The following is a 15,321-nucleotide window of genomic DNA, read 5'->3' on the forward strand; positions in this document are numbered from 1 at the left end:
ATATTTTATTGGGCTTTCTTTATTTTCTCCAGGGGCCTATGCATTTTGTTATTGAATATTTTTTCATTCCTATTTTCCATTAATACCATAGCTAGTTTTTTCCCAATGGTAATCATATACTTATCTTTTTTGTGTTAATCAAATTCTATCCACTAGTCTAGAATAATTAACTGGTTTGTTTCATATTTCGGACTGGGTTTTACATGCCCCGTACCCGACCCTGAATTGAAATTACCCGCCCTCTTTCCGCCCTGAATCCCGGCGGGGCTAAAAATCTTAACCCCATCCCCGTCCATGTGGGGAACGGGGATCTCTGACTTTGTCCCGCCTCGCTCGGATCATTCTTACTTGTATATTTATAAATTTATTTTTTTATTTTTTTTGAAACGTACCTAGAACTATTTTATATAATATAATATAATATGTATTAGTATATGCATTAGTATATATTAACAATTTTATATATGTTATGTTATATAAAATAGTCGGGTCGGGGTGGACATACCATCCCCGACCCCCCAGAGTTTCGGGTTTTCCTTGAATCTGCCCCATCTCTATGGAGACCGAATCAACCCCCCACAACGTCCCACAGCACATCCCTGCCGTGTATTGGGAACATCTCCCAATGATGACATTATTATTCTTGATATTATCACGAGATGTTCCCAATACACGGCAGGGATGTGCTGTGGGACGTTGTGGGGGGCAGTCTTGTGGGGGGGGCTGATTTGAACTCTATGAAGGATGACCAAACTCCAGATCTCTTGTGGTCTTGCCAACAAAACACATTCCAACACATCACAGATTTCACCATGAGACTGGGACCCAACATGTATGAGATGTGCAGTATTAGATCATCTTGGTAGGGTGTCAGCAAGAGACCCAATTCACTTGGCTTGCCATTTGATGGGATATAAAAATATGATTAGCATCCTCCGGCCACTTGTTTTGCATTCTGGGACAATTAATTTTCCTTCTAATTAATTCCATCTTTAGGCTGCGTTTGGAAACGATGCAAATGCAAATGGAGTGTAAATCCCGGTTCAGGGTAAATTTGTTCTTTGGTTCACTTTTGCCTGTGTTTGGCAACATTACATTTATGTATTGGCAAATGACAGACCAATGCATATTTACATTGATAATATGTGAAAGTACATTAATAAAAAAGATGTAAATTTGCACTCAAGTGGGCTTTTGATAAAAAGCATATGCTTTATTGGAATTCATGTTTGCATCCATTACAGCTAAAAATCTGTTTGATAAGAAGGTAAAATTGTCAATTTAAAACTAACCCAATTTTACAATTTATATGAACCGTTTTACATTCTACATATTTGCATTCACCCTTATTTACATTGTTTCCAAACACAGCATTAGGCTCAGTTTAGATGGAGTACAAATACAAGTATGCACAGTGTAAACCTTGTATTTAATTTGTATTATTTTGTATATATTTATTAATAGTGTACATATATGCATTTGTGCTCTTTCCAAAATGAGCCTTAGGAGTTTTTCAGGTATGATACATTTTTGGTTGAAATAATATAATCAATTTATATTTCCTTTCTCTTTCTTGATTGGTCTCGAAAAAATGTAGGAGTTCCATTAACATAGTGTTTGGAAGTGTGGGCACTTTTTGGGACCGATTTTCAAGAAAAAATGCCCATGCTTCCAAGACCCGTTTTTTACAAAAAAAAAATAAAAAACGCTTCTACCACGTAGGCAGTGAGCAACACTATGCTGTTTGGTAAGATGATTTTCATCACCTTTTTCATGTATGTGCTAATAGGTAAGCACCACATAGGATACACATCAGTCAACCATTGGGGGAAACGGTTCATCGATGCATGAAACGCCAAATTTGGCGTTTGTTGAATCGGTGGGGTCTCAATTTTTAAGGCATGCCCGGTTTTTTAATAATCGGCTGAACTAAACAATGAGATACATGGACATTTATTGAAACGCCTATGTGGATCCGATGTGGCACCATTTTTCTGAAAAACGACCATGGTTCCAAACATCCCCTAAAACTCTTACTTCCACCAAAATTTATGAGATTTGAAAGTCTTCTCCCAACTTCAAACAAGTAGCTAGCCGAAAAAAAAAGGGGTAAATAAAACCTTTACCCAATGCTTTCAATATCTTATATTGACATGAGTCTCATTTTTTAGATGAAATGGATGGTTAAGTAACTTAAACCTGATCTAATCTCCTAAGATAAAAATAAAGGCCATTACCAATGCTGGTCCCAGCTATCTACGTCTTGGGAGGATGGACTAGATACAGTTTTAACCCTTTTTTTTTGCAGAAAGAGACCATGATCTGATTCAAACAAAAATCCCAACCAAAATTCACCCTGTGAATAGTGGGCTCTAAACAAAATATGTAATAGGATGGTCATTAACTAGTATTCATTATAGAGAAAATCACAGAAAAACTCAAAGAAAGTAGCTCAATTCAAGTTAGCCCCATTAAAGAATCCTAAGTATTTGGAGTCGGCTATGAATTCTATCCTGCCAATTGTTCTATCAAAAAGCATTGTTTTATTTTGGGTCAAATTAAAGAAAGAATGAGTGCATGACCCACGCTTTTTTTTTTTAAAAAAAAAAAATCATCCTACGAATTTATGGCAACAAATTGGTGGGACTTTCAACACTGTCTGTTTTCAGTGTGTTCAGTTGGAAGTCATTGTTGGGGCCCCATATATAATAGTTAAAAAACATTTGAATTAATTTGACTTTTTCTTGACAACCAAATTACCAAAAGAAGTCTCATAAGTTATCCCTTTCATTTTCTTCCTTTCTGACTTTTTCTCACCAACCAAATGCAGCCTTATCCTTTCTTTTCTGACTTGATCTAGATGACTAAATGCAGCCCCAAAACTAAGACCATTCCCTTGGGGAGGGCAGGGTGGTCTTTGTGTCTTCCCTCTCTGGAGGTCCTTTTTTATGGTATAGAATAAACAGTAGGAGGATTGACCCAAGGGAGATGACCTCCCTACAACATCATTAAAGGGCCTACATATTTATAATCATTTTGATAAAATGTATACTCTTTGAATAAGATTCAAAATATACATATGTATCAATTGTCAAGGTCATTGATGCATGCTTTATTAAGAATTTTAACTTTCTAAAAAGTTTCAATCGTTGACAGAGCCCATACCCCATCCGTTATTAATCTGTCTAAACAAAAAAGTAAATCATAAGTAGAAATAAACAAGAGTTACATAGTTCAGAACTCTCAGTACACAAAACCCGCATATTTAGGGTATTCACACTATATATGAGCCTTGCTCATCAATGCAACAATGGATGGTCATCGTCATTAACTATAGTTTGTTATGGTGGAAGAAAAATGGTATCTTAGACTTTCTAGCCACACCAATAATATGATATTCATCCCTATGCATAAACCAGCATTTTGACTTAGTTTTGAGTCCCAGCTGAATTATATGACACAAGTATTGAAATTTCATGTCTTAAGCTAAGGAATTTCCAGAAGAAATCCAAATTGGAACGTGCTATGTAAATCCGTTGAGGTTAAAACCTACTTCCAATTTAAAAATGGTGGCAAAGTTTGTGGAGATTGTTATTAGGATTGAATCCTGTCTTCACCTTCCATGGCCCATGACCAGGAGCTATATTTAATATGACAGATTTCACCCACTCTGTTGTTTTATCTTTGAAGGAACCAAAACTGAACCTTTTTTTTTTTTTTGGTACGCCAAAGCATTTTCCTTCTATTTTCTCCAAGAAAATGCACGTTAATGAATCAAACCCACATACATTATGGACACCATTTCCTATTTGTCATCACTTAACTGAGGTCTGTCTTTTGTTGGTAGAAACCAGAGAAAATATGAGAAAATGGGCAACAAACGTGCAAATTTTTCTCTCTGGTGCTCAAGAGGGCGCTCCACATGCACATCTCAGTGTAAATTGGAAACATCTCCCAAAATTGTCAGTGGGAGATGTTCTCAATACATGATTGGGATATGCTGTGGGGTGTTTGTGGGGCGTAGGTTTGAATTCAACCCCAGGCATTCCGTCTCAAGTCTCTCTGGAAGAATTAATCAACTGGAGACCTCACCAATTAACCCGCCAGCATCTTGTGATATCAAGTTTTGCTCCATGGGACTACACAACAGGAGGTAAGCCCATCCCTACGCCCAAAACCTTTCCAACCATAATGCAGGTAGGATTAAATCCCAAGTCTCTGCAACAATCAGACAAAACCCTACCAACCAACCAGTTGGCACCTTCTTAGGTGTAATTGAGTGTGCCAACAAACTTTGTTAAGAAATAGAAATAGAAAAAAAAAATTATTTCCATTTCCTTCTAGAACAAGGGAAACCTAAACAAAATTCTAGAGCTCAATATACATCTAATCATCTGGTCCACCCAAGAGAAGGCCATGATTGACACATACATGCATGGGTTGATTACAGAAGTGATGAGCACGACCATATGAGCACGACCATAGATGACAATGCAAACCGATTGAACTGAAACAATTAATAATAAAAGTTTAGTTAGTTAGCTCATAAATATCAAATTATAATATACATTTTATATATATTATATCATGCAAAACATTACTATTTATTCAACAGCACTGAATTGCATAATCTGGGTCGATTAGATTAGGTATCTTCATTGACTTAAGATGGGGTTGTCATTAATTATTAAAAACCAAACTAAAAATTATATACGATCATATGTTTTTTTTTTTTTTATAAATTGTTTTTGTGTGAACTTGGACATTGTAACCACCTCATTGTGATGATATTAATCCAGACCTAGTAAATAGTCTAACCTATTTTTAAATCCAAGACTTTTCTGTGTTGTTTGGACCTTGGAATATTGCTGTAGTCTGAATGTATTGACAAAATGAACTTTTATGCCTCTGAGCTCAACAAGTTACGTTAGCTAGCTTGGGATTGAAGAGAACCCCGGCACCATCTACTTCAGTCTTGCTCTCTCTGTGTCTCCAATGAAGAGCCATCTGAGCTATAAAAAAAAGGAGGAAAATTCATCTAAAGAGTCATCATATTCTTGGAAGAAGTCTTATTAAAGACTAGTTCTGTTTTTTTTTTTTTCCAAATAATTTCTGCAAACAAAAACATCAAAGCTGCAATTCTTAAATGACTTCGATGACTTCGAGATCAACTCATCATCATCGTCGCTTGAATTTGAGACCTGGAAAATAAAACTGAATACTAGTATGACTTAGGAAGATTAGTCTGCTAAGCAGGAATAATAATTGCAGAGTTTTACTTCACCACCAAATGAGTCATGTTCCCTATGAAAAAAAAAAACAAAGGAAAAAAAGACAAAAAAGGATTGTAACTCTCAAGGAAAAGCTGCTCTGACAAAGAAGTTCTCAACGTACAACACAGAATTTAGATTTCTTTCTCTGGGTTCTGACTTCTGAGCCTCTGGTCGTTTTATCCGCAGAATTTAGATTTCTTTCTCTGGGTTCTGAGCCTCTCAACCTCTGTTCCTTTTTCCTTACTTTAACTTCACTTTTTTTGTATATATTTTCCATAGAAGATACAGAAACTCAATCAATATGAGCTTGTCGGTTCCAAATTCTCGTCAATACACAAAAAAAAAAAAGAAAAAACTAGATTTGATTTTAACCGACTCCATATAGTTGAGATAAGGGTTAGGGTTGTCCGAGTCAACAGGGGACGGCCCGGGACGCCGGTCCACCCATTTAGAAGGCCATGATTGACGCATACGTGGGCCCCTTTCATCACGTAGAAATAGAGGGAGAGGAGGCTTGCCATTATGCCAACACGATGAGAGACCGTACATTGAGATGACTGATGAGAACCCAGAAACCACCACAAAATCCAACAATAAGCCACACTCTCACTGTCGCACCCACCTCACGTTGAGAACTAAACACCTTAAAAAACAAAGATGGGACCCACAAATCATTCACAGAGATTAATTTTGGGCGACTCCCCACTTCTGCCACGTTTCTACCCTTTCAATCGGCTCGGATTCCAAATCACACACTTGACACTCCCCACCACTCATAAACCGGCACGCCACATGTGGCGCCATCACCCATCAGCCGGTCCCACCCCTCTCTCTCGCTCGAATCTCAGTTATTATCAGTTTGGTTTACTTGACTAAAGTTCAAATCGTCAACAGTTCTACTAATCCTAAGAGAAAATTCCCTATCTGTATCCTTTATTTTGGCTCGAGTTATAAATTCGTCCCCAAATTTTAAAAATGTGATAATTTAGTATTTAAATTTTTAAAATATAACAATTTAGTACCTATCATTAATTAATCATTAAATAATATTTGAAAAATCAAAAATGTCTTTTCAATATTATCTAATTCTCTTTATCAATCATCTAAATATTGATAAAAAATAGAACAACTCCAAATCCTAATTTCTTATATTAAAAAAAAATTAATGACTGTTTAAAAGAATCTACAATTTGAGACTATTCAGTTTTTTGTCAATATAATTAATAAAGAGAATTAGATGGTTTTTTAGCACATTTTTAATTTTTCAAATATTACTTAATGACTGATTAACAATAGATACTGAATTGTTATACTTTTAATATTTAGGTACTGATTATCACATTTTGAAAATTTAAATACTATTTTAAAAATTGGAGATGAAATTGTCACTCGAACCAAAGTACAGTGTAGTAATCTTCCTACTGACTTCAATTAAACCTTGAAGGATCACCCTCTCCCTTTGTAGAAATAACAATACTGCCACCGTGCCACGCCACTCACCACTTGTCCATTTACATATTGGGATTTCGAAGTCGTTCACGGTTCACCTGTAACACCGATCGATCATGACTGGATGGATTCTCCCTATCACTCGCTCGGGTCAACCGGGCATCCAACTCTAACTTTCTCACCCGAATGCTTGATCCGAAAGTCCTTAACGGTTTGCTTTGACATTTAAAAAAGAAAAAAAAAATTAAGGATCGAATAGGGCCAGATTGAACCATCACATCCTTGTTTCTTTTTTCCTTCCCTGTTTTAATTTTTAAATGAGATGAAAACACCCCTACCAGCTGTATTGAAAGAGAAAATAAGAATAACAGCACAAAGTATTTGCATCTTTGGAATCCATCCTCCTCAACAAAACGACACAAATAGTAGAGCCCACTAGGGCCCAACTTAAATTTGGGAGTCGGGACCAACACACATCAACATCTTCCTTACAACAAGCATCCATGGACTCTCTGTAATTTCTTTTTTCTACCAATATATATTGCCATCTTTCTTGATTTCCAAGCAAACTTCAAAGGCTACCAATCACTATAGAAAAAAAATAAAATAAAGAAGTTTAAAATGGTTCATCGGATTGGACCGACCCGGCTTCTAACCGGGTCGCTTCTGATACCCATATTGTAAGGCATTAAATTCGATAACGTAGAGTTTTCTTCATGTCTAAACCGACCAATATTCAATGACCCGTATCTTCCGATTGGTGCAAGATCTTAGAGTAATGTCAATTCATCAAACTTGGATGTAGGTATATGATAGAGATTGATGTGCATGGATTGATGATTTCATGTATGATACCGACTCTACACTACACATGAAGAGGTCCAGAGCATTTGTAATTTGGAATTGGGTCATAATTTATTAGTGCCACTCTAGCTTAATTATCTTATTTATTTTTTTAATAATCATCATCAATACAATACAGCCTTTCAATTCTCTTTCGGTTGGTTTGCCAACTATTGAGAAAAAAAAAATAAACCAACATCTCTTCCTCGCCATGCAGAGTCCATACAAGTGACGATTGACATTTGTCTTTTTTGTGAGCCTCAAACGATTAATTTTTTGTTGAAGATTTTCTTTTCATTAATTTGAAGATTCTCTAAGCCCAGAAGAGAAGAAGAAACAAAGCAGTGATTGAGAGCCCAACTCACTCAATCATCATATAACAAAGTTCAATATATACTCGCTTTTTCTAAGTTATCCTTTCCCAAAAGCAAATTGAAGAATTGGGTTTCAGGTTTAATCCCCTGAACCTAATTAAACCCAAATTAAGAGGTCTGAAACGGGTTGTTGGGGTGACACGTGGACCATGGTTTAAGACTTTTTGTCTTGTTGTAATTAAAGGCTTTATGGTAGTAGGAAAAGTTGATGAAAAGGGTTGCAACTTTAGTAGGAAGAATCCATTGTAATGTGAGAAAAATATAATGTGTGAATGAGAATGCATGTGTTGACAGGTAACAGACTTCTTTTTTAAGAATTGTATATAAATTTGAATCTGGGAATCTTTACAAAGCATCCATGCTTTGCTTTTTTATACTTGATAAGATAATTTGTAAAGCTTAAGCCCAGAATATTCCTCTCCTCAATTAATTGCCACATGGAAAAACCCTAGTATGACAAGTCAGGACCATCAACAGCATACAACTGTTGGCATACTTCTGAAAATCAAATTATTTGTATGACTGACATCTCAATTATCTAACCATGCATTGTATAACTCAGATTTTCTCTGGGCCCCAACCCTGCTTGGCTATTAGGATGCTTTGATACCATTTTTTTTGTGAGATGCCTATTAAAATACAACCTAATATAAAAATAAGCATACAATAGTCAATAATAAAAAGGACATGATTCACTTAATTATGTTCACAAGTAGTCCCAGAAATATATATTTTTAGATTAGAAGTAGGATGGCATAGGTTTAGAAATCATGCCCTGAGGCTCAGTTTGGTGTCACAGGGCGAACTTTGTTTGCACCGGTGTAAATGTATGGAAGTGCAAATAGGCTGAATATAAATTTTGCTTTATTTTGATTCAGATTTGATTTTGTAGAAGTAAAATACAAATCTAAATTATATGGGCCTATCTTTTTATGAAAGTGAATAGAGATAGAAGGGTTTTTTTTTTCCGTTTTGCAGTGAATATGAAGCAAGATGATGTGGTCCCCCAGTTTATATATAGGAGGGAGAACTGAGGTGGGAAGAAGGTGGTGCAAAATTTGCATCAGTTTTTAGGATGCCGAATTTGTATTGCCAATGAGTGCAGAAGAGAGAAAAGATATAAACTTTGCATTATGTAGGACTGCAAATCATAATGACTAACAAATAGATGCAAAGCTGAACCAAATGCAAAATTTGTATCCATTTCAGATTTGTGCTGCAAACAAATGGAACTTGAAGAGCTTAATTTTACAGTCACTTCTTCTCATCCTAGACCTATGGAGACTCAAATTAACCTCCATGATCACAAATTCACAATCACCCTGTTAATTACAGTCTTTACATATTATTTTTGATGATTATTTTTTTCTCCCAGTAAATAACATAAACATGATACACAAGGGCCGCATTCACTTTTTGGTAAGTTATTTGTCCAGGTAAGCGTTTCATTGAAAAGAGTTATCCGGATAAGTGCATTTACCCATGTTCTTTTATTTCTAAGGTAAATAAGGCAATAGCCATTTTAGCCATAATAAATTATTATTAAAAGGGGCATTTTTGTCCCATTCAAGTGTTATTAGGGGGAAAGTTATTTACCCACCAAGAAAATAAACTTCCCTAATCCCCACATAAATCTAAAAAAAAACATTAGTTTCTTGATCAATGGGAATCAAAATTCCATTGACCAATTTTCCCCCCTCTCAAAATTCAAAAAGTAAATTAAAAAAAAAAAAAAGAACACCTCCAAGGGCTCAACTTGAACCCTCACCCCAAGGTAAAATTTAGGTTGGTGTGAACTAAAATTAGGTCAGCCTAATATATCCCTAAGGTAAAATCCTGACCCGGCCCAAAATTAAGTTGGGCTTAGATAATAGGGCCCGAGTCTGGGTCAACGGGCCTAATAATATGTTCAGATCCAACCATAGTCGGTCCAGATAATTGGGCTACCCCGCCTATGAACAGATGTACTTCATTAATAATCATCATCAGAAGCAAAGCATATCACCCCTCAAGTGGGAGAAGCCAATTAGCACGTCCAGCATATGTAATAGAACAATGACTTAGCATTCGAGAACATAAATCAAGGGAGTCATTGTTTGATGGAATTCAGATTAGCAATGATTGAATAGTAGGCTGTGAGACTAATGAAAATAGGGACAATGAAGGTTCAGTTCAGGGTCAGAATTTTTATACCCAAAGTATAGTTGAAGAGTTGAAGTAAGTGCCAGTTGGAAATTGATACCAATTTAAGAATGGGCATTGATGTATAAAATAGGAATTTTTGATATTTTGAATGTTTATAGATCTGCACTAGAATTCATTAATCTACATTGAACCAGTCCGTACTTTTCCGATATTGGTGCCGGCCATAAATGTGTGATCAGAGATTGAGTGGTTGGTTATATAGACCACATGCATTTTATATATGACGGATGTGTGGCATTACCGTTTGGGTCCCATTAATCAAGTCATGTATACCAAGTCTTCTTCGTGTGTCATCATCATATGAGCCTAATAAACACAACACAGCTCATTTGAAAAATAAAAGAAATCACTATGTTGGATATTGTACGTTGAGGTCTATAATAAAGCTCTTATAAGTTGTCATGTTTTGGACCCACAATAAAGCTCTAAAGGATGAGGTCCCCCAATAAAGCAACAACAAATAAAGCAACATCAGATGAAAAGCTTGTCTACCTTTTAAATGTATATATGTGTATGAACAAAAAAACGTTAAAAACAACAACTCCACTCTAGACGATCTTCTCATGTAATTATTTCTATTTTTTACGACCAGTTAACGAAGATCTCTTCATTTTGAAACAAAAAAAAAAAACAAAAAGTCGGTTTTGGACCCAGTTGACCTTCTAAATGAGACTCATACCCATTCAATGGAGGGTTCTGATACTGTGAACATCTAAGCTTTTCTTATCTTTGTTTGGTCCCATTTGGCATGTTACAATTACAAACATAGCTAGCGTACTTGAGTTGAGATACATTGGAAAATGGAATGGAACACCATGAATTTATGCCACCTTTAGGAATAATGTAACACGTATTAAAACGTCATGGTTGAATTGTGTGTTAGACGCCGCAAATTTCCAATATATATAGAACCAGGAAACCAACGAGTAGATCAAGATTAAAATAGATGGGACCCAGTTTTACTCCCTAGAAGCTTCGGTTACATATTTTAATCGGAACAAAATACAATTCATTAGTGTATCAATCAACTAATCAAAGCCTCAATTTATTTTTGGACATTTTTAATACACCAAATTGTGACCGTGTGGGGCAGCTTCCTTTTAGACCTTAACAAGACTACCGAAAATAATGTGATATGATCATATGAGGTTGTTTTTATTACATATGATGAATATATATAAAAGCAAGGATCAGGATGCGTGTAAGTAAAACTGTAAATGGGCTATGCTACATTTCCATACAATTGCATGGCCCACCTTTTATTCATTGGTGGGCCACCCCTTGAATGGGTTGGTATGGATATATAGTGATCATTTAGGGTGGTTGGATTTTACTTGCATCAACACCTTTTAAATCAGTCATAGAGTGTAGGGTATGTCTGTTCTGTACTGTCAACCCTAGCTAGTACGATTAGACTAGTTTTCCTACACTCCTGTGGCTTTATGGGTCGTCCAAGGCTCCAAGCTGACTGCTGGTGATTGCCTTTCTTTCTTTTTCTAAGCCATGCACCCTATCAGCTAGCTACAGGTATGGCCAGATGAAAGATGGGCCGGAGTCGACGGCGTGAGGCTGGCCAGTGGCTTGGCCCACACAACCATTGCTTTGCCCCTTACCCTTAGATGACAACTTTCGAATATTCTTGGGCCTGTGATGCATCAATAAAACAGTGTCTATTCTACCTAGTTAATCAGCAGTTACTTCAACCCAATGTTTCACGAAAGTTGGACTGGTCCGATGGTTGTATCGGGCTGAAGCTGAATTGGGCAGGACCCACTACATTTTGATTTTTGACCATGTAAAACAAAAATCAGAGACATTGGTAAAACTGCAAAGAATTAATGCATTATCTATTTTGTTCTTATCTTGATACAAATTGAGGAGTTTCTCTAATGCCCAATAAAAGATTGAAATACTTGAGCTCTGTACATGAAAATGCAGAGCAACATATATATATTAAAAGAAGAGATGACCCAAAAAGAAAAGATCCACAGATGAAAGTCAACTTGTTGGATGGATAGGACCATGGGCTCTGAATGATTTGGCAAACAAGATCTCCCAGAGCAGAGGTCCTTTACAATTTGTCCTTTTGGGCCTTTCCTCTTCTGATATACCATCTTTCTACGAAAAGGGCCCACTATAGAAACATAAATAAAATGATCCAATGTGCAACAACCGTGTAGGGTATAATGGTTTCCTACTGTCCATATGTGTTAAATTGATGATTGATTTGACAGTGTAGCTCTGACGTTATGGACAGCCCCGGAAGTAGGCGTCCGTGGGTGGGATCAGACAGTCGATGTATCTGATCACCCCCAGTCTTAGGCACAATGGTTCAATGGGTGTTCGGCAACATGATTGGTTTACTTTGCTTTTTTAGGCGTGCTATGATCTTGACCCGACCCGGTTGTTGGACCCATGACTATTCCCTATTGGCCTGGCCTAAATCAGCATCCATGACTATTCTGCCACATTAAAATATTAAAGAAGTGGGTGGGCCCGTAAGGACAGACCCATTAAACTAAAATGGAGCTTTGACTATGTAGAGAGAGAGAGAGAGAGTTTCTTGCTGTATACGTGGGAATGGGAGTTAAACAACAATGGTCTGCCTATGACTTGGCCTCATAAAAGGCTTGTTGTGCCTCAGTCTCACCACCAAACAAGTCTTTGAATTCTTTAGAAGAGAGGGAGAAAGTCAGAGAAGAGAAGGGAACTAGGGATCAAAAGACCCAGTAAGGGTCTGGATATGTAAGGTTCCATTCCAATGTATATGGGGACGGGTTATTTATGAATATGAATTATGAAGTATGATGAGAAAGTTCTATTAGCCATCAGCGAGACATATATATTTAAAATCATTGAAAAGCCAATCCTTTTTGACTTCTTGCATCTCTCAATATATATATATATATGTATATATATCCTCCTGTCCAGCACCGCAGAAGGTCTTCTGAAGAAAGGCACTCAACCACCGGCACCATTTGGGGAGGAAGATTTTAGATTTATTCCTCAAAAGGGTCTGAAAGGAGAGACAAATCCATCAGAGAAGAAAAGCTTCAGGGGAGAAATGGGGAGGGCTCCTTGCTGCGACAAGGCAAACGTGAAGAAGGGACCATGGTCACCTGAGGAAGATGCCAAGCTCAAGGAGTTCATAGAGAAATATGGGACTGGTGGGAATTGGATTTCTCTCCCACAAAAAGCTGGTTAGTATGAGAAGGATCCTCTTGATCAAATAAAAAGGTTTTGATTTGCTCCCTCCCTCTCTCTCTCTCTGTCTTCCATGTTTGTAATCTCGAATGGTTTCTTTCTGTCTGTCAGGCCTGAAGAGGTGCGGGAAGAGTTGCAGGCTTAGATGGCTGAACTATTTAAGGCCCAATATAAAACATGGAGAATTTTCTGATGAGGAAGATAGAATAATCTGGAGTCTCTATGCAAGCATTGGAAGCAGGTAGCATAAATATATTTTCATGTTTCAGTATATAAATGCATTTCTGCTAGAGTTTTTTTTTTTCTTTTTTCACTTCTAATAATTCGATTACCAAAAATTAATCTGATCATCCGTTTTCTGTTCCCCTTCTCTTCCTATGTGAAGGTTAAACGAGATTCATTTATATATTTCACAGAAGGGAAAAGATGAGGAAAAGAACAAAGAAGCATTAAATGGTTTTTTTCGGGAAAAAAAAAGAAAAAAAAATCATATATATATATATATATATATATAGTTCAGAAAATCCGCTATTCGTATACAACTCTTTTGCATGCACGACAAGTTTAGATCTTTAATGAATACTCTGGTAGAGATTTTAATGGGAATCTCAGATATTTCTTCTTCTAATGGAGAGCTCATTTCAACCAAGTGCAGGTGGTCGATAATAGCTTCTCGGTTGCCAGGGAGGACCGATAACGATATCAAAAACTACTGGAACACAAAGCTGAAGAAGAAAATCATGGGAATGGCTCCTTCTCAGAGAAAGGCACCTCATCATCAACCATCCCTTCCAACTCATCTTCCAATGGCAGTATCATCACCCTCACAATCTCTGTCGTCGTCATCGTCATCGTATCAAGGGAGTCGTTCTTATTACAACCCAAGTGAATCTGTCGTAGGCCTTGAACCCATTTCAATCCCATCAAATCTTTTGAGTAACTGCAACACCTACACAACCACATCAACGGCAACAGCAACAACTAGTACTCTTCTTCAAGCCCAAGACGGTTTCATGAGCCCCATGCACAATTATCAAGTGAAAGAGGGTCTCCTCATGTTCGGAGGTGAACCCAGTTGCAGCTCCTCGGACGGGAGTTGTAATCAGATCAGTTACGGCAAAGAGATGGAGTATGAATACGGTGGCAGCGGCGGTGGCGGTGGCGGTGTTGGCAATGGTGAACAAATGGGTTTGGAGAGCTTTTCCTACACTGATGTTTTCGACAACCAGAAATTCATGATCGGAGGTAACGTCTACGGTGGATGTGGGCTTGATGGATGGACCCCGAGCCAGAAGCCGAACGATCAGATGCTGGTAGAACCTCCATTAGATTATGGTCTCGAGGAGATTAAGCAACTAGTTAGCAGTAATGGGTGTAGTAACTTGTGGTTTGATGAAAACAAGACACAAGGGAGGGGGATGTACTATTGACAGTGACTGTAAGTAAAATCAGAAGATTTAAGGGGTAAGGTGGATGCAGATTCAGATCAGACATTCAGACTCGTGTTTGTGAGGAAGGATTATGTTTGAGAGATGAAATACTTTTGACAGTACATGGTAAAGTTGCCTTTGTGCATTTCTTTTTGGGAAATGATGTATGTCTTCGTACAGCTTTACTGCACACCATTCAGAAATAAATGTCATGGAAACTAGAGAAATCATCATCATCATTCAAGAATCAAAAACCCAAGCATGAACTGTTTCTATTGTTATTCCACTTTCTTATATTATTTTATCTTATTTTTCTTTTTAAATTTTAATTAATTTGGGGTCTAGCCATTGTGGGGATTTTGGATTTCGTGGGAATTTAATCCTAAACAATGACTTGATTGTTTGTTAATCACGATCTCAGTCTTCCCAGACAAGCAATTTTTTGTCTTGATTTTAAAACTCAGATTGTAACATGCAGAAGGAACGCAGAGATATAACATTGTTTTGATCTTTTGATTAATTTTAACGGTTGATATGCTACCA

At 37.0% G+C, this 15,321-nt stretch overlaps 1 protein-coding gene across 1 annotated transcript; it reads left to right on the forward strand.

Annotated features, from left to right (window-relative positions):
- The first annotated feature begins 12,865 nt into the window (after positions 1-12,865).
- Positions 12,866-15,057, forward strand: LOC104604523 (uncharacterized). Its single transcript, XM_010268902.3, has 3 exons — positions 12,866-13,344; positions 13,460-13,589; positions 14,004-15,057. The coding sequence occupies exons 1-3, from the start codon at positions 12,942-12,944 to the stop codon at positions 14,776-14,778; spliced, it is 1,308 nt and encodes a 435-aa protein (XP_010267204.2). The 5' UTR covers positions 12,866-12,941; the 3' UTR covers positions 14,779-15,057.
- Positions 15,058-15,321: the final 264 nt, after the last annotated feature.

Source organism: Nelumbo nucifera, chromosome 6 (genome assembly GCF_055504915.1).
Source record: "Nelumbo nucifera cultivar China Antique chromosome 6, China Antique-T2T, whole genome shotgun sequence".
Classification (NCBI taxonomy): Eukaryota; Viridiplantae; Streptophyta; class Magnoliopsida; order Proteales; family Nelumbonaceae; genus Nelumbo; species Nelumbo nucifera.

Coding starts and splice junctions, on each gene's coding strand:
- LOC104604523 (XM_010268902.3), top strand. CDS start 12,942: ATGAAGTATGATGAGAAAGTTCTATTAGCCATCAGCGAGACATATATA. Junction 13,345..13,459: donor TTCTCTCCCACAAAAAGCTG/GTTAGTATGAGA, acceptor TCTGTCTGTCAG/GCCTGAAGAGGTGCGGGAAG. Junction 13,590..14,003: donor TATGCAAGCATTGGAAGCAG/GTAGCATAAATA, acceptor AACCAAGTGCAG/GTGGTCGATAATAGCTTCTC.